Below are 23,774 nucleotides of genomic sequence, written 5' to 3' on the forward strand. Positions count from 1 at the left end.
GAAAGACTTTTTTGTATTCGAATATAAAAAGGTTAAAAGTCTACTAAAATGAATTTTGATATGAACCCTTGTTTAAGGGTGTTTAATGAACCCTTGTTTGAAGAGAAGGACTTTTTTGTAGTCGAATATAAAAAGGTTAAAAGTCTACTAAAATGAATTTTGATATGAACCCTTGTTTAAGGGTGTTTAATGAACCCTTGTTTGAAGAGAAGGACTTTTTTGTAGTCGAATATAAATAGGTTAAAAGTCTACTAAAATGAATTTTGATATGAACCCTTGTTTAAGGGTGTTTAATGAACCCTTGTTTGAAGAGAAGGACTTTTTTGTATTCGAATATAAAAAGGTTAAAAGTCTACTAAAATGAATTTTGGTATGACCCTTGTTTAAGGGTGTTTAATGAACCCTTGTTTGAAGAGAAGGACTTTTTTTGTAGTCGAATATAAAAAGGTTAAAAGTCTACTAAAATGAATTTTGATAAGAAGCCTTGTTTATCCTTGTTTAATGAACCCTTGTTTCCCCTTTTCGGACTACTCTCCTCCCAAGGGATTTGAATTTCCGTGAATAATAAAACTCTTAGAGTTTTTAAGTTAAACTAGTCATTAAAGCCTTTTTATCCTCCAATATTATGTATTCTTTTTGAAAATCTAAGAACGAAAATGTGCTTTAAGGGGATACGATTCCTTACAAGTTATTTTGTGAGCCTTATTATCGGCTGACCGCATCAAAGACAAAACGGTTCATTAGTGAATTCTCCAAGGGGACTAGCTACCATCAAAAGCAGTCGATAATCCGTGATTAGACTTAAATTTGACTAAAAAGCCAGTGAAATTTACTTTCATTTTGTAAACTAGCTTTTAAATCAAAGCGAGTAGCACCACAGAGAACTCCCAAAGGGGTCCAATCGCTCACATGATAATTCTTTTGAACTGATTTTTAGTGTTTGTTGAATAGTTATGGTAGAACATTTTTCTTGCCCTTTCCTGAAATTTAAACGAAAATTCTGTTCTGTTTAATAAAAAAAAAAAAATGTACTATATCATAATAGAAGTTCACTATAACTAAACATCTCTGTCTACGGCGCAAACGGGGAAAGTGTAACAGTTTTTCAAAGATTCCCGGGATAGTTGGTGTCTTTTAGTTTTCTGTCGTTTATTCGGATATCTTATCCAAGCTCTGCAAGATATGGAAAGACCGCCCAGTTAATTCTATATAGTTATATCTATATAGTTAATTCTATATAGGGTCACACAAACTAAAAAAGTTTCTGATGGACGAGATAGGGTGATTTTTGAAGATATTGTATGACCTTAATGTTAAGTTTGTCCATAATACCGATTTTTAGTCGAAACTGACGGTGATCTTTTAGAGGAGAAGGACAACTTTTTTTTTGTAAACGAATATATAAAGATTAAAAGTTCTAAATATAAAAGTATAAAGTAATAGAAATTGTGTAAATAAAAGGTATACAATCTGTAAAATAAAATGATAACACACAAAAAGTACAATAATGTATGAAAAATATATAATAAATAAAGTATATTATAAAATATAAAGAGTATGCAAAATACAAAAATGTGTAAAATATAAAACAAATACGAAATATAAAAATAGAAAAAGGTACTAAAGGAAATATTCAACGAAGCTTCTACCATAATATTGCCAAGAATTACCAGATAAACGATAAATGTGTAAATTCGTTTGCCTATAAATGTTTATATTCAACAAAGCATCTACCATCATATTGCCAAAAGTTACCAGATTAACTATAAATGCCTGGGCATCATAGTACCGATCTATTGGCGCTGCCAAGATCTGACCCAGGGAGCCATTGTTAAATCTTTCGAAATCTTATTCTATAATGAAAAATGAAAACTGGCTCTGACTTCTTTTTACACACTTTTCAAACGAATCTTATTATCCACAAAAATTGAAGGTGATCTCCTGCATGGCAGTCGCAGATTTGTACAATAAGAGCAATGTGCAACATACGCAGAACTTTGATTGAAGGAGAGCCAAATCTGTTAAAACAGCATAAAGTAGGTAATTGCGTTTTAGTTATAGTTACATACCGAAGAAAGAAGATAAAACAATTACATTTTAAAGAGATGATCCCTCCCTTTCCCCCATGTATAAGACTAGTGACAGATCTTCGATTTCCTATATATTTTTCATATAGAGATGACTCCGCCCCTTCCTCACATGTATGGGACTAGGGCAAGATTTTTTATATCATATATTTCTCTCAGTAACATAAACCTATATTGTCATATAGATTGTCCTTTCTATTTCAATTTATCATTATGAGAGACAAACTTGCTTTTTTAAAAGGACATTTGTCCTTTTTGATTGAAGGAGATTGATAACATATCGACAGCATATCGTAGGCTGTCGTAGCTTGGTGATGGAGTTGCCAGTCTAATTAGCTGATAGTGATATGTTTTACTGAAACGGACGGCAATTTTTTATAAGGCAGATTTGCTGCCATAAAATTTGCTGTATATACAGATTTGCTTCTATAAAGTTTGCTTTATATGCAGATTTGCTGCCATAGAATTTGCTGGATATTTAGATTAGCTTCCATAAAATTTGCTATATATGCAGATTTGCTGTATATGTAGATTTGCTTCCATAAAATCTGCTGTATATGCAGATTTCCTACTATAAAATTTGCTGTATGTAAAGAATTGCTGCCATAAAATTTTCCGTCTATGCAGATTTTGCTCCATAAAATTTGCTGTAGATGCTGATTTGCTGCCATTTGCTGTATTTTTCTGTATATGCAGATTTGCTCCCACAAGATTGGCTGTATGTAGGGATTTACTATATATTCTGCTCTGGTTGTTGACTATCAAAAATGTTGGATTCTTTATTTTTAGTCTATCAAAGACCGGAATAGAAGGAAAGCTGACATAGCAGAAAGGAAACTACTTGCATCGCACAAGACAATCCTGACTGCAATAAAAAATCGGGGGATACAGGTTGATGGTGGTTTAAGTATGGAGAGACTTGAGCCGTGTCATCCAGCTGCTGTCAACAAAGGTGTACACTTGGAAGGAGAGACTCTAGTTTGGCCCGTTTTATTTATGTATCCAGAATATGGGGAAACTGACTTTATTGCAGAGTTTCATGAAAATACCACGTAAGTTTGTCTCTTCTGTATGATCGTTGAAGAAAGAAATGTATTGGGAACTTTAGAAACATGGGATTCATATGCATCCTTAATGTCTGTGCAAATATGAACAGTGGCGCGCTCAGAAAATAATTATGGGGTGGGGGAGGCTAACCCAGTGTCTCTGGGCCAACCAACGGAAAACCTTAAAAATTCCTTAGAAAAACTGGTATTTTAAGGCATTACTTACATTAAAAGAATGTAATTTTTTTTTTTTTTTGCAGAACGAAGAAGGTGAAATCTAAGAGAGGAAAAATGACTAGAGAAAAGCAAATTTCTTCGTGTTTACGTATTTATTTGAATCTTGTTGAATCTGTTCAATCTGCTGTTGTCCCTCTACGCCACAAGGAGCGACCCTTACTCATAACGGGTCTAGAATTTTTTGTCAAACCACGTGCAGCTATTTAATTTAAATTTTGCTTCTATTGATTTTGTTTGGGATGAGTGTTATTTTGATCGTTATAGTTTTTTTTTTTTTTTATTTATTTTTTAAAAAGTATGTATGTCTATGATGTATTTCTTTACAGACCTAGGGTCCTTTTATGGGTTAGTACCCTGTATTCGTTGTATGTTTTTGTCAATTATGAATACAGGGTTGTATTGGGAAACCCATGTTTCGTCGCCAGTTATTACGGCATCTAAAAAATCTGCTTCACCTTCAACAACCTCCACCATTTCACGGCAGAGGTCAACTCGTCGTTTTTTTCTTTTCATCACTGAGCACTTTTGGCACCAATTTTGCACAAACTTGTATCATGTTGAAATTCTCGGTTACAGTGTTGTGTACCGTCGACTTGCACATGTTAAGGTCTTCCGCAATGGATTGCAGACTCAATCGACGGTTGGAGTCCAAGAGTCCTTTAACTTTTGATACGTTTTCATCCGATGGACTCATTGAGGGGCGTCCAGATCGATCTTTGTCCTGAACTTTGTCCTGATCTTTGTCTCCCGTCCGTCTTTGAAGTCCTTGTGCCAACGTAAAACCTGGGCTTTCGACATGGCATGGTCTTCGTAGGCCTGCTCAATCAAGGCAAGAGTCTGAAGCAGTTTTGCCCAAGAGAAAGCAAAATTTTATGATGCATCGCTGCTCTGTCGTCCGCTCTATTTTTTACTTTTTATCCCGTGACCAAAATGAAAAAAACACACTTTGCGGAACTATCAATCCTCACTCTCTCACTGTCCAGAAGTGACTGTTGCGGGGTGCGATGCTTTGGCAAGACCCCAATCACCGATACCGCCTGTTGGGAGCGCTCTGGTGGCGATTGGAAGGTAGCGCGTCGGCCAGTCTCATTAATCTTTTGACGCACCTTGTATATCTCATCTTAAGTTATCAGTAGTATGGTAAATCCATTTAAAAGTACTTAAGTTTGAGTGCTTCACAGTACTCAGAGTTTTTACACAAGTTAAAACAAAATAAGGGGGCTGTGAATGTAGAACCTAAGCTTTAGAATTGCCTATAATCGAATAATCTTTATAATAAGCTTTTGAATGGTCTGTGTTTGGAATAACCTTTTCTTTCAGCCACCAAGCTAAAAAGATCCCACATAATTTAGAGAAATAAGGGGGTAAGTCTTATAGGTCAACTGTCAAACCGTGCTTTTTACCTTCTTTTTTTGCATGAGTAGTAAAACCTGATTCCCAACAATTTGGTAATTTACAGTGGAGGTACATCTACATGGAGTATTGGAAACCTGAAGGAAAGTAGAAAGTAAAGATAGAGAAAAGTATAGGAAACTTGCAATGAAGGAAACCTGTTTTCCAACTATTAGGTAACTTACAGAAGAGGTACCTCTACCCAGAGTAGAGGAAACTAAAGGAAAGTAGAGAGGGAGTAGAGTAGAGGAAACTGGCAGTAGAGCAAACCTGATCTCCAACAATTTGGTAACTTACAATTGAGGTATTATCATTAAAAAGTAATGACAAAGGCTCTGAAAGATTATCGGATTACTGATCGCTTCGTTTTGGGAAAGTAAAGTGATTGCTAAAATATGCGGTTTTTGTTGTTAACTGTGGGAGCTAGATGGGAGCAACAGAACAAAAACGTGGTGGAGGAATGCCACTGTTTTTAGGATGAAAATTTGGGCCCATTTGGGTAGCGAATTACAAAGGAGAGCTCTACTACGCCTGAGGGGAAAAGAGGACACTGGGAAGTTTTCTGAGGTAAGTTGACTCGACAGGGAACAACAGGGCATGACATATGATGAATAAAGAGTAATAAGTGCAATTGGGATCAGGAATTCAACAAAGGATCTGGGGAGATTCTGCTGGGTAAGTATAGAGCACTTTAAAATTGGAGATGGAATTTCTGGGTGGATATGAGAAGTCACTGGAACAATGCATTAGCTCCAGTAGTCGAGACGGGTCAGGCAACATTTACGGCACCCGACAGTCTGAGCTGACCTTTCAGTGAACCCTAGATGGCAAAGTGAACCTCACCCAATTTCACCATATAGTACTGGCACTGGGTCCCATTTGTTTTGTTTTTTTTCACAAAGTCACGAAAAAATACAGTCTTCAATGGTTTTTTAAACCAATTTTAACTTAGAAGTACAAATCTTTAGTTTTGTCAATCTTGTTTGGAGTTACTGATTACTTCAAAACTTATCATTAAACTGGGCCATTTTCCGCAAGTGTTTGCATTACCGGTATTGCTTCGGTTCTTTTTTACAGGAAGGAGGCTTTTCCTGTGAGTGTGGCTTTTTCTTACAAGGATGGAGTCACTGTGACATGAATGATTCTATGAGTAAAAGTCCACTAGTAGACCTGGGGTCACTTGATTACTTCAGAATTTACCATTAATCTAGTCCATGTTCGACTTAAAAAAAAATGTTTGCTTTAATGGGATTGGTTCGGTCCTTTACCACAGGAAGGTGGTTTCTCCTGTGATTGTGGATTTTCCTTACAGGAATGGAGTCACTGTGACATAGAGGCTTCTATGAGTTACAAGTCTACTAGTGGACTTGGGGTCACTTGATTACTTCAGAACTTACCATTAACCTAGGCCATGTTCGGCTTGAAAAAAAAGTGTTTGCAGTAATGGGATTGATTCGGTCCTTTACCATAGGAAGAAGGTGTTTCCTGTGATTGAAGTTTTCCCTTACAGGAATGGAGTCACTTTTACATGGAGGATTCTATGAGTAAAAGTCCACTAATGGACTTGGAGTCACTTGATTACTTCAGAACTTACCATTATCCTAGGCCATTATCGACTTGAAAAAAAAATGTTTGCTTTAATGGGATTGGTTCGGTCCTTTACCACAGGAAGATTGTTTTTCCTGTGATTGTGGATTTTCCTTACAGGAATAGAGTCACTGTGACATTAGATGATTCTATGAGTTACAAGTCCACTAGTGGACTTGGGGTCACTTGATTACTTCAAAACTTACCATTATCCTAGGCCATGTCCCGCTGGAAAAAAAATTTTTGCTTTAATGGGATTGGTTCGGTCCTTTACCACAGGATGATTGTTTTTCCTGTGATTGTGGATTTTCCTTACAGGAATAGAGTCACTGTGACATGGATGATTCAATGAGTAAAAGTCCACTATGAGTAAAAGTCACTTGATTACCTCTGAACTTACCATTATCCTAGGCCATGTTCGACTTGAAAAAAAAATGTTTGCTTTAATGGGATTGGTTTGGTCCTTTACCACAGGAAGATTGTTTTTCCTGTGATTGTGGATTTTTCTTACAGGAATAGAGTCACTGTGACATGGATGATTCTATGAGTAAAAGTCCACTATGGGTAAAAGTCACTTGATTACTTCAGAACTTACCATTATCCTAGGCCATGTTCGACTTGAAAAAAAAATGTTTGCTTTAATGGGATTGGTTCGGTCCTTTAACACAGGAAGATTATTTTTCATGTGATTGTGGATTTTACTTACAGGAATATAGTCACTGTGACAAGGATGATTCTATGAGTAAAAGTCCACTATGTGTAAAAGTCACTTGATTACTTCTGAACTTACCATTATCCTAGCCCATGTTCGACTTTAAAAAAAAATGTTTTCTTTAATGGGATTGGTTCGGTCCTTTACCACAGGAAGATTGTTTTTCCTGTGATTGTGGATTTTCCTTACAGGAATAGAGTCACTGTGACATGGATGATTCTATGAGTAAAACTCCACTATGAGTAAAAGTCACTTGATTACTTCTGAACGTACCATTATCCTAGGCCATGATCGACTTGAAAAAAAAATGTTTGCTTTAATGGGATTGGTTCGGTCCTTTACCACAGGAAGATTGTTTTTCCTGAGATTGTGGATTTTCCTTACAGGAATAGAGTCACTGTGACATAGAGGATTCTATGAGTTACAAGTCCACTAGTGGAATTGGGGTCACTTGATTACTTCAAAACTTACCATTATCCTAGGCCATGTTCCGACTGGAAAAAAAATGTTTGCTTTAATGGGATTGGTTCGATCCTTTACCACAGGAAGATTGTTTTTCCTGTGATTGTGGATTTTCCTTACAGGAATAGAGTCACTGTGACATGGATTATTCAATGAGTAAAAGTCCACTATGAGTAAAAGTCTCTTGTTTACTTCTGAACTTACCATTATCCTAGCCCATGTTCGACTTGAAAAAAAAATGTTTGCTTTAATGGGATTGGTTCGGTCCTTTACCACAGGAAGATTGTTTTTCATGTGATTGTGGATTTTCCTTACAGGAATAGAGTCACTGTGACATTGGAGGATTCTATGAGTTACAAGTCCACTAGTGGACTTAGAGTCACTTGATTACTTCAGAACTTACCATTATCCTAGGCCATGTTCGACTTGAAAAAAAAATGTTTGCTTTAATGGGATTGGTTCGGTCCTTTACCACAGGAAGATTGTTTTTCCTGTGATTGTGTATTTTCCTTACAGGAATAGAGTCACTGTGACATGAATGATTCAATGAGTAAAAGTCCACTATGAGTAAAAGTCACTTGATTACTTCTGAACGTACAATTATCATAGTCCATGTTCGACTTGAAAAAAAAATGTTTGCTTTAATGGGATTGTTTCGTTCCTTTACCTCAGGAAGATTGTTTTTCCTGTGATTGTGGATTTTCCTTACAGGAATACAGTCACTGTGACATAGAGGATTATATGAGTTACAAGTCCACTAGTGGAATTGGGGTCACTTGATTACTTCAAAACTTACCATTATCCTAGGCCGTGTCCCGCTGGAAAAAAAATTTTTGCTTTAATGGGATTGGTTCGGTCCTTTACCACAGGATGATTGTTTTTCCTGTGATTGTGGATTTCCCTTACAGGAATAGAGTCACTGTGACATGGATGATTCAATGAGTAAAAGTCCACTATGAGTAAAAGTCACTTGATTACTTCAGAACTTACAATTATCCTAGCCCATGTTAGACTTGAAAAAAAAATGTTTGCTTTAATGGGATTGGTTCGGTCCTTTACCACAGGAAGATTGTTTTTCCTGTGATTGTGGATTTTCCTTACAGGAATAGAGTCACTGTGACATGAATGATTCTATGAGTTAAAAGTCCACTAGTGGACTTGGAGTCACTTGATTACTTCAGAACTTACCATTATCCTAGGCCATGTTCGACTTGAAAAAAAAATGTTTGCTTTAATGGGATTGGTTCGGTCCTTTACCACAGGAAGATTATTTTTCCTGTGATTGTGGATTTTCCTTACAGGAATAGAGTCACTGTGACATGGATGATTCTATGAGTAAAAGTCCACTATGATTAAAAGTCACTTGATTACTTCTGAACTTACCATTATCCTAGGCCATGTTCGACTTGAAAAAAAAATTTTTGCTTTAATGGGATTGGTTCGGTCCTTTACCACAGGAAGATTATTTTTCCTGTGATTGTGGATTTTCCTTACAGGAATAGAGTCACTGTGACATGGATGATTCAATGAGTAAAAGTCCACTATGAGTAAAAGTCACTTGATTACTTCTGAACTCACCATTATCCTAGGCCATGTTCGACTTGAAAAAAAAATGTTTGCTTTAATGGGATTGGTTAGGTCCTTTACCACATGAATATTGTTTTTCCTGTGATTGTGGATTTTCCTTACAGGAATAGAGTCACTGTGACATGGATGATTCTATGAGTAAAAGTCCACTAGTGGACTAAAAGTCACTTGATTACTTCAGAACTGACCATTATCCTAGGCCATGTTCGACTTGAAAAAAAAATGTTTGCTTTAATGGGATTGGTTCGGTCCTTTACCACAGGAAGATTGTTTTTCCTGTGATTGTGGATTTTCCTTACAGGAATAGATTCACTGTGACATGGATGATTCTATGAGTAAAAGTCCACTATGGAGTAAGAGTCACTTGATTACTTCTGAACTTACCATTATCCTAGCCCATGTTCGACTTGAAAAAAAAAATATTTGCTTTAATGGGATTGGTTCGGTCCTTTACCACAGGAAGATTGTTTTTCCTGTGATTGTGGATTTTCCTTACAGGAATAGAGTCACTGTGACATGGATGATTCTATGAGTAAAAGTCCACTATGAGTAAAAGTCACTTGATTACTTCTGAACTTACCATTATCCTAGGCCATGATCGACTTGAAAAAAAAATGTGTGCTTTAATGGGATTGGTTCGGTCCTTTACCACAGGAAGATTGTTTTTCCTGTGATTGTGGATTTTACTTACAGGAATAGAGTCACTGTGACATAGAGGATTCTATGAGTTACAATTCCACTAGTGGAATTGGGGTCACTTGATTACTTCAAAACTTACCATTATCCTAGGCCATGTTCCGCTGGAAAAAAAATGTTTGCTTTAATGGGATTGGTTCGATCCTTTACCACAGGAAGATTGTTTTTCCTGTGATTGTGGATTTTCCTTACAGGAATAGAGTCACTGTGACATGGATTATTCAATGAGTAAAAGTCCACTATGAGTAAAAGTCACTTGATTACCTCTGAACTTACCATTATCCGAGGCCATGTTTGACTTGAAAAAAATATGTTTGCTTTAATGGGATTTGTTCTGTCCTTTACCACAGGAAGATTGTTTTTCATGTGATTGTGGATTTTCATTACAGGAATAGATTCACTGTGACATGGATCATTCTATGAGTAAAAGTCCACTATGGGTAAAAGTCACTAGATTACTTCAGAACTTAACATTATCCTAGGCCATGTTCGACTTGAAAAAAAAATGTTTGCTTTAATGGGATTGGTTCGGTCCTTTACCACAGGAAGATTATTTTTCCTGTGATTGTGGATTTTCCTTACAGGAATAGAGTCACTGTGACATGGATGATTCTATGAGTAAAAGTCCACTATGAGTAAAAGTCAATTGATTACTTCTGAACTTACCATTATTCTAGGCCATGTTCGACTTTAAAAAAAAATGTTTTATTTAATGGGATTGGTTAGGTCCTTTACCACAGGAAGATTGTTTTTCCTGTGATTGTGGATTTTACTTACAGGAATAGAGTCACTGTGACATATAGTATTCTATGAGTTAAAATTCAACTAGTGGACTTATGGTCACTTGATTACTTCATAACTTACAAATATCCTAGGCCATGTTCTGCTTGAAAAAAAAATTTTTACTTTAATGGGATTGGTTCGGTCCTTTACCACAGGAAGATTGTTTTTCCTGTGATTGTGGATTTTCCTTACTGGAATAGAGTCACTGTGGCATGGATGATTCTATGAGTAAAAGTCCACTATGAGTAAAAGTCACTTGATTACTTCTGAACTTACCATTATTCTAGGCCATGTTCGACTTGAAAAAAAAATGTTTGCTTTAATGGGATTGGTTCGGTCCTTTACCAAAGGAAGATTGTTTTTCCTGTGATTGTTGATTTTCCTTACAGGAATAGAGTCACTGTGACATAGAGGATTCTATGAGTTACAAGTCCACTAGTGGACTTATGGTCACTTGATTACTTCAGAACTTACCAATATCCTAGGCCATGTTCTGCTTGAAAAAAAAATGTTTACTTTAATGGGATTGGTTCGGTCCTTTACCACAGGAAGATTGTTTTTCCTGTGATTGTGGATTGTCCTTACTGGAATAGAGTCACTGTGGCATGGATGATTCTATGAGTAAAAGTCCACTATGAGTAAAAGTCACTTGATTACTTCTGAACTTACCATTATCCTAGCCCATGTTTGACTTGAAAAAAAAATGTTTGCTTTAATGGGATTGGTTAGGTCCTTTACCACAGGAAGATTGTTTTTCCTGTGATTGTGGATTTTCCTTGCAGGAATAGAGTCACTGTGACATGGATGATTCTATGAGTAAAAGTCCACTATGAGTAAAAGTCACTTGATTACTTCAGAACTTACCATTATCCTAGGCCATGTTAGACTTGAAGAAAAAATGTTTTCTTTAATGGGATTGGTTCGGTCCTTTACCACAGGAAGATTGTTTTTCCTGTGATTGTGGATTTTCCTTACAGGAATAGATTCACTGTGACATGGATGATTCTATGAGTAAAAGTCCACTATGAGTAAAAGTCACTTGATTACTTCTGAACTTACCATTATCCTAGCCCATGTTCGACTTGAAAAAAAAACATTTGCTTTAATGGGATTGGTTTGGTCCTTTACCACAGGAAGATTGTTTTTCCTGTGATTGTGGATTTTCCTTGCAGGAATAGATTCACTGTTACATGGATGATTCTATGAGTAAAAGTCCACTATGGGTAAAAGTCACTTGATTACTTCAGAACTTACCATTATCCTAGGCCATGTTCGACTTGAAAAAAAATGTTTCCTTTAATGGGATTGGTTCGGTCCTTTACCACAGGAAGATTGTTTTTCCTGTGATTGTGGATTTTCCTTAAAGGAATAGAGTCACTGTGACATGGATGATTCTATGAGTAAAAGTCCACTATGAGTAAAAGTCACTTGATTACTTCTGAATTTACCATTATCCTAGGCCATGTTCGACTCGAAAAAAAAAATGTTTGCTTTAATGGGATTGGTTCGGTCCTTTACCACAGGAAGATTGTTTTTCCTGTGATTGTGGATTTTCCTTACAGGAATAGAGTCACTGTGACATAGAGGATTCTATGAGTTACAAGTCCACTAGTGGACTTGGGGTCACTTGATTACTTCAAAACTTACCATAAACCTAGGCTATGTTCGGCTTGAAAAAAAGTGTTTGCATTAATGGCATTGATTCGGTCCTTTACCATAGGAAGAAGGTTTGTCCTGTGATTGAGGTTTTTCCTTACAGGAATGGAGTCACTGTGACATGGATGATTCTATGAGTAAAAGTCCACTATGAGTAAAAGTCACTTGATTACTTCTGAACTTACCATTATCCTAGGCCATGTTCGACTTGAAAAAAAAACGTTTGCATTAATGGCATGAGTTCGGTCCTTTACTGTAGGAAGATGGTTTTTCCTGTGATTTTGGCTTTTCCTTACAGGAATGGAGTCACTGTGACATGGATGATTCTATGAGTAAAAGTCCACTAGTTGACTTGGAGTCACTTGATTACATCTGAACTTACCATTATCCTAGGCCATGTTCGACTTGAAAAAAAAAACGTTTGCTTTAATGGGATTGGTTCGGTCCTTTACCACAGGAAGATTGTTTTTCCTGTGATTGTGAATTTTCCTTACAGGAATAGAGTCACTGTGACATAGAGGATTCTATGAGTAAAAGTCCACTATGAGTAAAAGTCACTTGATTACTTCTGAACTTACCATTATCCTAGGTCTTGTTCGACTTGAAAAAAAAATGTGTGCTTTAATGGGATTGGTTTGGTCCTTTACAACAGGAAGATTGTTTTTCCTGTGATTGTGGATTTTCCTTACATGAATAGATTCACTGTGACATCGATTATTCAATGATTAACACTCCACTATGAGTAAAAGTCAATTGATTAACTCTGAACTTACAATTATCCTAGCCCATGATCGACTTGAAAAAAAAAATGTTTGCTTTAATGGGATTGGTTCGGTCCTTTACAACAGGAAGATTGTTTTTCCTGTGATTGTGGATTTTCCTTACAGGAATACAGTCACTGTGTCATAGAGGATTATATGAGTTACAAGTCCAATAGTGGACTTGGGGTCACTTGATTACTTCAAAACTTACAATTATCCTAGGCCTTGTTCCGCTTGAAAAAAAATTGTTTGCTTTAATGGGATTGGTTCGGTCCTTTACCACAGGAAGATTGTTTTTCCTGTGATTGTGGATTTTCCTTACAGGAATAGAGTCACTGTGACATAGAGGATTCTATGAGTTACAATTCCACTAGTGGACTTATGGTCACTTTATTAATTCAGAACTTACCATTAACCTAGGCCATGTTCGGCTTGAAAAAAAAAGTTTTTTCATTAATGGGATTGATTCGGTCCTTTACCATAGGAAGATGGTGTTTCCTGTGATTGAAGTTTTCCCTTACAGGAATTGAGTCACTTTGACATGGAGGATTCTATGAGTAAAATTCCACTAATGGACTTGGAGTCACTTGATTACTTCAGAACTTACCATTATCCTAGGCCATGTTCCGCTAAAAAAAAAATATATATTTGCTTTAATGGGATTGGTTCGGTCCTTTACCACAGGAAGATTGTTTTTCCTGTGATTGTGGATTTTCCTTACAGGAATAGAGTCACTGTGACATGTATGATTCTATGAGTAAAAGTCCACTATGAGTAAAAGTCACTTGATTAATTCTGAACTTACCATTATCCTAGGCCATTATCGACTTGAAAAAAAAATGTTTGCTTTAATGGGATTGGTTCGGTCCTTTACCACAGGATGATTGTTTTTCCTGTGATTGTGGATTTTCCTTACAGGAATAGAGTCACTGTGACATAGAGGATTCTATGAGTTAAAATACCACTAGTGGACTTGGGGTCACTTGATTACTTCAAAACTTACCATTATCCTAGGCCATGTTCCGCTGTAAAAAAATTGTTTGCTTTAATGGGATTGGTTCGCTCCTTTACCACAGGATGATTGTTTTTCCTGTGATTGTGGATTTTCCTTACAGGAATAGAGTCACTGTGACATGGATGATTCAATGAGTAAAAGTCCACTATGAGTAAAAGTCACTTGATTACCTCTGAACTTACCATTATCCTAGGCCATGTTCGACTTGAAAAAAAAATGTTTGCTTTAATGGGATTGGTTTGGTCCTTTACCACAGGAAGATTGTTTTTCCTGTGATTGTGGATTTTCCTTACAGTAATAGATTCACTGTGACATGAATGATTCTATGAGTAAAAGTCCACTATGTGTAAAAGTCACTAGATTAATTCATAACTTACAATTATCCTAGGACATGTTCTACTTGAAAAAAAAATGTTTGATTTAATTGGATTTGTTCGGTCCTTTAAAACAGGAAGATTGTTTTTCCTGTGATTGTGGATTTTCCTTACAATAATATAGTCACTGTGACATGGATTATTCTATGAGTAAAAGTCCACTATGAGTAAAAGTCACTTGATTACTTCTGAACTTACCATTATCCTAGCCCATGTTCGACTTGAAAAAAAAATGTTTGCTTTAATGGGATTGGTTCGGTCCTTTACCACAGGAAGATTGTTTTTCCTGAGATTGTGGATTTTCCTTACAGGAATAGATTCACTGTGAAATGGATGATTCTATGAGTAAAAGTCCACTATGAGTAAAAGTCACTTGATTACTTCTGAACATAACATTATAATAGGCCATGTTCGACTTGAAAAAAAAATGTTTGCTTTAATGGGATTGTTTCGTTCCTTTACCACAGGAAGATTGTTTTTCCTGAGATTGTGGATTTTCCTTACAGGAATAGAGTCACTGTGACATAGAGGATTCTATGAGTTACAATTCCACTAGTGGAATTGGGGTCACTGGATTACTTCAAAACTAACCATTATCCTAGGCCATGTTCCGCTGGAAAAAAAATGTTTGCTTTAATGGGATTGGTTCGATCCTTTACCACAGGAAGATTGTTTTTCCTGTGATTGTGGATTTTCCTTACAGGAATAGAGTCACTGTGACATGGATTATTCAATGAGTAAAAGTCCACTATGAGTAAAAGTCACTTGATTACTTCTGAACTTACCATTATCCTAGGCCATGTTCGACTTGAAAAAAAAATGTTTGCTTTAATTGGATTGGTTCGGTCCTTTAACACAGGAAGATTATTTTTCATGTGATTGTGGATTTTCCTAACAGGAATATAGTCACTGTGACATGAATGATTCTATGATTAAAAGTCCACTATGGGTAAAAGTCACTTGATTACTTCAGAACTTACCATTATCCTAGGCCATGTTCGACTTGAAAAAAAAATGTTTGCTTTAATGGGATTGGTTTGGTCCTTTACCACATGAAGATTGTTTTTCATGTGATTTTGAATTTTCCTTACAATAATAGATTCACTGTGACATGTAGTATTCTATGAGTAAAAGTCCACTATGATTAAAAGTCACTTGATTACTTCTGAACATACAATTATCCTAGGCCTTGTTCGACTTGAAAAAAAAATGTTTGCTTTAATGGGATTGGTTCGGTCCTTTACCACAGGAAGATTGTTTTTCCTGTGATTGTGGATTTTCCTTACAGGAATAGAGTCACTGTGACATGGATGATTCTATGAGTAAAAGTACACTATGATTAAAAGTCACTTGATTACTTCTGAACTTACCATTATTCTAGCCCATGTTCGACTTGAAAAAAAAAAGTTTGCTTTAATGGGATTGGTTAGGTCCTTTACCACAGGAAGATTATTTTTCCTGTGATTGTGGATTTTCCTTACAGGAATAGAGTCACTGTGACATAGATGATTCTATGAGTAAAAGTCCACTATGAGTAAAAGTCACTTGATTACTTCTGAACTTACCATTATCCTAGCCCATGTTCGACTTGAAAAAAAAATGTTTGCTTTAATGGGATTGGTTCGGTCCTTTACCACAGGAAGATTGTTTTTCCTGTGATTGTGGATTTTCCTTACAGGAATAGAGTCACTGTGACATGGATAATTCTATGAGTAAAAGTCCACTATGAGTAAAAGTCACTTGATTACTTCTGAACTTACCATTATCCTAGGCCATGTTCGACTTGAAAAAAAATTTTTTGCTTTAATGGGATTGGTTCGGTCCTTTACCTCAGGAAGATTGTTTTTCCTGTGATTGTGGATTTTCCTTACAGGAATACAGTCACTGTGACATAGAGGATTCTATGATTTACAAGTCCACTAGTGGACTTGGGGTCACTTGATTACTTCAAAACTTACCATTATCCTAGGCCGTGTTCCGCTTGAAAAAAAAATTTTTTCTTTAATGGGAGTGGTTCGGTCCTTTACCACAGGAAGATTGTTTTTCCTGTGATTGTGGATTTTCCTTACAGGAATAGAGTCACTGTGACATATAGTATTCTATGAGTTACAAGTCAACTAGTGTACTTATGGTCACTTGATTAATTCAGAACTTACCATTAACCTAGGCCATGTTCTGCTTGAAAAAAAAATGTTTACTTTAATGGGATTGGTTCGGTCCTTTACCACAGGAAGATTGTTTTTCCTGTGATTGTGGATTGTACTTACAGGAATAGAGTCACTGTGACATGGATGATTCTATGAGTAAAAGTACACTATGAGTAAAAGTCACTTGATTACTTCTGAACTTACCATTATCATAGGCCATGTTAGAATTGAAAAAAAAATGTTTGCTTTAATGGGATTGGTTCGGTCCTTTACCACAGGAAGATTGTTTTTCCTGTGATTGTGGATTTTCCTTACAGGAATAGAGTCACTGTGACATCGATGATTCTATGAGTAAAAATCCACTATGAGAAAAAGTCACTTGATTATTTCAGAACTTACCATTATCCTAGGCCATGTTTGACTTGAAGAAAAAATGTTTACTTTAATGGGATTGGTTCGGTCCTTTACCACAGGAAGATTGTTTTTCCTGTGATTGTGGATTTTCCTTACAGGAATAGACTCACTGTGACATGGATGATTCTATGAGTAAAAGTCCACTATGAGTAAAAGTCACTTGATTACTTCTGAACTTACCATTATCCTAGGTCATGTTCAACTTGAAAAAAAAATATTTGCTTTAATGGGATTGGTTCGGTCCTTTACCACAGGAAGATTGTTTTTCCTGTGATTGTGGATTTTACTTGCAGTAATAGAGTCACTGTGACATGAATGATTCTATGAGTAAAAGTCCACTATGGGTAAAAGTCAATTTATTACTTCTGAACTTACCATTATACTAGGCCATGTTCGACTAGAAAAAAAAATGTGTTCTTTAATTGGATTTGTTAGGTCCTTTAACACAGTAAGATTGTTTTTCCTGTGATTGTGGATTTTCCTTAAAGGAATAGAGTCACTGTGACATGGATGATTCTATGAGTAAAAGTCCACTATGAGTAAAAGTCACTTGATTACTTCTGAATTTACCATTATCCTAGGCCATGTTCGACTCGAAAAAAAAAATGTTTGCTTTAATGGGATTGGTTCGGTCTTTTACCACAGGAACATTGTTTTTCCTGTGATTGTGGATTTTCCTTACAGGAATAGAGTCACTGTGACATAGAGGATTCTATGAGTTACAAGTCCACTAGTGGACTTGGGGTCACTTGATTACTTCAAAACTTACCATAAACCTAGGCTATGTTCGGCTTGAAAACAAGTGTTTGCATTAATGGCATTGATTCGGTCCTTTACCATAGGAAGAAGGTTTGTCCTGTGATTGAGGTTTTTCCTTACAGGAATGGAGTCACTGTGACATGGATGATTCTATGAGTAAAAGTCCACTATGAGTAAAAGTCACTTGATTACTTCTGAACTTACCATTATCCTAGGCCATGTTCGACTTGAAAAAAAAACGTTTGCATTAATGGCATGAGTTCGGTCCTTTACTGTAGGAAGATGGTTTTTCCTGTGATTTTGGCTTTTCCTTACAGGAATGGAGTCACTGTGACATGGATGATTCTATGAGTAAAAGTCCACTAGTTGACTTGGAGTCACTTGATTACATCTGAACTTACCATTATCCTAGGCCATGTTCGACTTGAAAAAAAAAACGTTTGCTTTAATGGGATTGGTTCGGTCCTTTACCACAGGAAGATTGTTTTTCCTGTGATTGTGAATTTTCCTTACAGGAATAGAGTCACTGTGACATAGAGGATTCTATGAGTAAAAGTCCACTATGAGTAAAAGTCACTTGATTACTTCTGAACTTACCATTATCCTAGGTCTTGTTCGACTTGAAAAAAAAATTTTTGCTTTAATGTGATTTGTTAGGTCCTTTACAACAGGAAGATTGTTTTTCCTGTGATTGTGGATTTTCCTTACATGAATAGAGTCACTGTGACATTGATTATTCTATGAGTAAAAGTCCACTATGAGTAAAAGTCACTTGATTACTTCTGAACTTACCATTATCCTAGGCCATGTTCGACTTGAAAAAAAAAATATTTGCTTTAATGGGATTGGTTCGGTCCTTTACCACAGGAAGATTGTTTTTCCTGTGATTGTGGATTTTCCTTACAGGAATAGAGTCACTGTGTCATAGAGGATTCTATGAGTTACAAGTCCAATAGTGGACTTGGGGTCATTTGATTACTTCAGAACTTACCATTATCCTAGGCCATGTTCCGCTTGAAAAAAAAAATGTTGCTTTAATGGGATTGGTTCGGTCCTTTACCACAGTAAGATTGTTTTTCCTGTGATTGTGGATTTTCCTTACAGGAATAGAGTCACTGTGTCATAGAGGATTCTATGAGTTACAATTCCAATAGTGTACTTGGGTTCACTTGATTACTTCAAAACTTACCATAAACCTAGGCTATGTTCGGCTTGAAAAAAAGTGTTTGCATTAAAGGCATTGATTCGGTCCTTTACCATAGGAAGAAGGTTTGTCCTGTGATTGAGGTTTTTCCTTGCAGGAATGGAGTCACTGTGACATGGATGATTCTATGAGTAAAAGTCCACTATGAGTAGAAGTCACTTGATTACTTCTGAACTTACCATTATCCTAGGCCATGTTCGACTTGAAAAAAAAAACGTTTGCATTAATGGCATGGGTTCGGTCCTTTACTGTAGGAAGATGGTTTTCCTGTGATTTTGGCTTTTCCTTTCAGGAATCGAGTCACTGTGACATAGAGGATTCTATGAGTTAAAAGTCCACTAGTGGAATTGGGGTCACTTGATTACTTCAGGACTCACAATTAACCAAGGCCATGTTTGGCTTGAAATTTTTTTTGGATTAATACCATTTGTTCGGTTCTTTACCACAGGAAGAAGGTTTTTGCTGTGATTGTGTGTTTTCCTTACAGGAATGGAATCTCTATGACATGGAGGATTCTATGAGTTGGAAGGCCCCTAGTGGTGGACTCCCTATTGTCTTTACTAGCACACCTCCGATGGTTTTCAATAGCAGATCTTGAAATCCATTCATTCATAGTTAAGTCCGTCCTTTTAAGGGGGCCCGAGACGGTCAATCATTTTAATCCAAAGCTTCCGTCAATCGATTGATTCAAACATGATTGACCGTCTAGGAATCTGTTTGACGCTTGATTCACGCATTGACGGTAAAGACATTGAAACCGGATTATGCAGTTTCCGAACTTAAAAAGAAAATTAATGTTTTGAGAAGAAATTTCAACCGGGAGCACAAGGCGATCGAGGAGAAAAAGAAATCTGGAGCGTCAGCAGATGATATCCCACAACCTTCCCTTTGGTACCTGACCATCTATGTGGTACCTAACCAATACATTGTACAACATTCAGTGCAATGCCCTTGCATTCATCAGGGATCAAATTGAAATTTCTGAAACAGAAACAACAGGGGTAAGAAACAACAGGACAAACACTATGCTGCTTGTAAAAGTTTTATTCGTCCATACCCTCTCTTTATTATTTTCACTGAATGTGACGTCCTTTTTTATTGAATTTCCTTCCTTGAATATGTCTCTGATTGAAAACTGACTTTCTTTAGTCTCCGCCTGAATACATTTAGGTATAGACAAGAAATAATAATAAAGAATGTATCTTTAAAAGTTTTATGTTGAAAAGATAAAACTCTCTTGATTTTTTTCGAGATAACACTTTTAAATTAGTTGTTGTTTTCTTAGACCACACTGCCGTTCTAAGATGAACAAAAAAACTTTCAAATGGGGATAAATCCATTTATTTAGACAGTGAAAAGACAGGTTCAAAAGTCCAGATATTTCGGTCACATATACAGTGACCGTCTTCAGTAGAAATTTCTACTGAAGACGGTTGCTGTATATGTGACCGAAATATCTGGACTTTTGTACCTGTTTTTTCACTGTCTAAATAAATGGATTTATCCCCATTTGAAAGTTTAATTGTTTCTCTTTATTTTTTTATCAGGCACTGTCCCTGAAATTATGCACTTAAAACTCCTTTTTTTTTTGAAAGTCAACGAACTGCAAAGTCAAAGATTCCTGTCGAAGCGGATTGTACAGAATCGTAACCATTTTATTGACTTAGTATCCCTTTTTCATTTAATTTGTAGAATTGATGATAATAGGTAATGTTGTCATGATTGTATAATCTTAAATAATAATAATCGTCTATTTTCACCCTCTTTTGTAACATTACAAAAATGCACTAGAGGAGTATAAATAGAGAAAGAAAGGAAGAAAAACAAACAAACCAAAAAAAAGGGAAAAATACGAATAATTATCGACTATATGGTAAAGTGACCAACATATTTGACACAGAAAGAACAACAACTAGAAACTAAAACCACTATTAACACAAAGGAAATATCAGTCTGCCCTACCGTATGGTTTAAGCCGGAAGTCGGATATTTTCTTTCACTAGTCTTCAAATCGAGCCAATAATTCCTCCATCTTTACACAAATATTTAAAAGTGGTGGCCGGCGTTTACCCCCTCCCCCGGAAAATACCCGCCCCCCCCCCCCGGAAAATACCCCCCACGGAAATGCCCCCCTCCCCCCCCCCCGTGGAAAATAAGGCTTTCCAAATTTGAGAATTTTATTTGAGTTTTATTTTTTAAATTTCCGTAGGGGGAAGGAAATTTGGTACTTGTGTATTAAGCCCCACTCACTCAAGTTTACGCTGTGTAAAATTTGAGGACACAGTGTTTTTTTCGTTAGCTTCTTCGTTACTTTAGAAATAAATTTGGGTAATAGATTTGCACATTAAAGGGGGGGGGGGGAACAGTATAGCGGGTCTGCATGCAAAATTTGTTTGGTACAATTATTATGCATATTAGATAGATATTTAAATAAGTGTATTTTAAAGCCAAATATACGGCCATGAACACAGTAAAATAACATAAATGAAAGGCACAAATAACATAAACTTAGATCAGCGATCATCATAAAACACTTAAATGAAACACTACAATAACCTAATAATTGTACTTAATAGCCTACTTGGAGAAACGGTCATTGAAAAAAAAAACACTCACTTGGAAAAAATCCTAAATGAAACATTACATTTACTTTATATATATATATATATATATATATATATATATATATATATATTTTTTTTTTTTTTTTTTTTTTTTTTTTTTTTTTGTTAACAAAATTTCCAGGTACCTCACTATTCTTCTGTAATTTTTTAGTGGCCATATACCTAGAAAGAATTGTTTTTTACTTCAAACTGTCGAAATACTTTACCCCCTGGTAAATACCCCCCCCCCCCCCACTTCTGGCACCCGCTTCTGCCAAATATTGCAAAAGTTCATATGGAAGTCTTTTCAACACAAATGGATTTGTGTTTTTTTTCTAAGTTTTTAAGATACTTCTGGTGTTTAAATTCCTCTTTCTCCCGTTCCTTAGCACTTTTCAACGAAACTAAAAAAAAAGAAATAAAAGATTAAAATTTAAAAACATTATTTTCCACAGGGGAGGGGGGTTCCGCGAGGGTATTTTCTGTGGGGGTTAATTTCCGTGGGGGGCATTTTTCGTGAGGGGGACATTTTCCGGGGGGATGGATTTTCCGCGTCGGGGTATTTTCCAGGGGGTTAAATACCCCCCCTCCCCCATTCACTATATTCATTTATGTTTTATTACTGTGTTCATGGCCTTATATTTGGCTTTAAAATCCACTTATTTATCCATCTATCTAATATGCAGAATAATTGTACCAAATAAATTTTGCATGCAGACCCGCTATACTTTACCCCTCCCCCCTCTAATATGCAAATCTATAGGCCAAATTTGTTTTTAAAGTAATCAAGAAACTAACGAAAAAAACCGACGTGCTCTCGAATTTTGCATAGCGCAAACTCGAGTGAGTGGCGCATTATACACAAGCACCAAATTCCTTCCCCCTACGAAAAGCAAAAATAAAACTCAAATAAAATTCTCAAATTTGGAAAGCCTTATTTTCCACGGGGGATATTAGAGCCATCTTTGATGGTTCTAACACATAGAACCATCAAAAGAATGGTATTTATTTTTCTTTTTTTTTTACTAATGTGTGAATTCTTGAACCCACAGAGCTGAACTATTTTTCAGCGATTTGGATTTGAGAATATAAAGAATTATATTTTTATTATATAATCTGTTGGTATTCTCTGGTTATTTATAACTATTGTTATAGGTTGCAAGATCACTTGCAGGTTATTTTTGGTCCAGAATCTGAGCCTGCCCCTTGGGATGCTGAAAAGAAATATACTGTTGATAAATTGAGGGTGTACTTTGAAGACAGGAAGACGAGTACGCTTTTAAACGTGCCTTTGACAAAATCACTAAATGAAATACTGACGAACCAAAGGTAATATTTATTTTTGAAATTAAATTTATTTTTCTCTTCATTAGTAACAGTTACTTATAGAAACCATTGAAGTTTTTTTTCTGCTCAAAAATTTGCATTGCCATTCTGTTGACAAGCTTCGATGTATTTGAAAATATTCTCTGAATATTTTTCATCGTCCATAAATTGCTTTCTATGCAAAGTAACACAAGAGACGAAAATTGACGAAACAAGAGAGTAGTGAAGAATTATGGTAAGGAAAATAATATTTGGCAGGGATAGTCACTTCCCCTGAGAAGTTCACGCGCGGAAATTTCTCTCTCCACGAAATGTTCTTCCCATGGAAACCCACCCCAAGATCGAAAGAAATATACAGTTTTTCTTCCCATGGAAACCCACCCCAAGATCGAAAGAAATATACAGTTGATAAATTGTGGGTGTACTTTGAAGACAGGAAGACGAGTACGCTTTTAAACGTGCCTTTGACAAAATCGCTAAATGAAATACTGACGAACCAAAGGTAATATTTATTTTTGAAATTAAATTTATTTTTCTCTTCATTAGTACTTCATTAGTAATCTCCAAATAATTAGTAAATTATTTGGAAAACAATTCTTACTTAATAATATACAGAATAATTGTAGCTAACATGTTTTGCATGCAGACCTGCTATACTTTACTCACACCCCCCCCCCTGAGTGTGCAACTATATAGCCCAAATCTGTTTCTAAAGCATTATATTTCACCTCTCTCCCTCAAATGTTTGTCCGACTCGTAAAAACCCATCAAAAATGAATATAAAGAAAATTTTGATGTATTTCTAAAGTTTTTTTGTAAACCCTTCTCCTGGAATTTTTTTTGTACCCCGTCCCCTCCCGAAAAGAAATCCTGGATACGACCCTGTTCCTCCATCTAAGTCTATTCATAGATTCGCTCTCTACCCC

At 36.1% G+C, this 23,774-nt stretch overlaps 1 protein-coding gene across 1 annotated transcript in view; it reads left to right on the top strand.

The window, feature by feature from the left end:
* LOC148944649 (hsp70/Hsp90 co-chaperone CNS1 homolog) overlaps nt 1-23,774 on the top strand; it is a 76,270-nt gene that overhangs the window by 19,349 nt on the left and 33,147 nt on the right. Inside the window, exons 6-7 of the mRNA XM_089099825.1 lie at nt 2,877-3,139; nt 22,678-22,851. Coding sequence (XP_088955951.1) covers nt 2,877-3,139; nt 22,678-22,851 — 437 coding nt within the window. The remainder of the gene's footprint in view (nt 1-2,876; nt 3,140-22,677; nt 22,852-23,774) is intronic.

The sequence above is a fragment of the Artemia sp. Qi Xiang Cuo genome, chromosome 14, assembly GCF_049724085.1.
Source record: "Artemia sp. Qi Xiang Cuo chromosome 14, ASM4972408v1, whole genome shotgun sequence".
NCBI lineage: Eukaryota > Metazoa > Arthropoda > Branchiopoda > Anostraca > Artemiidae > Artemia > Artemia sp. Qi Xiang Cuo.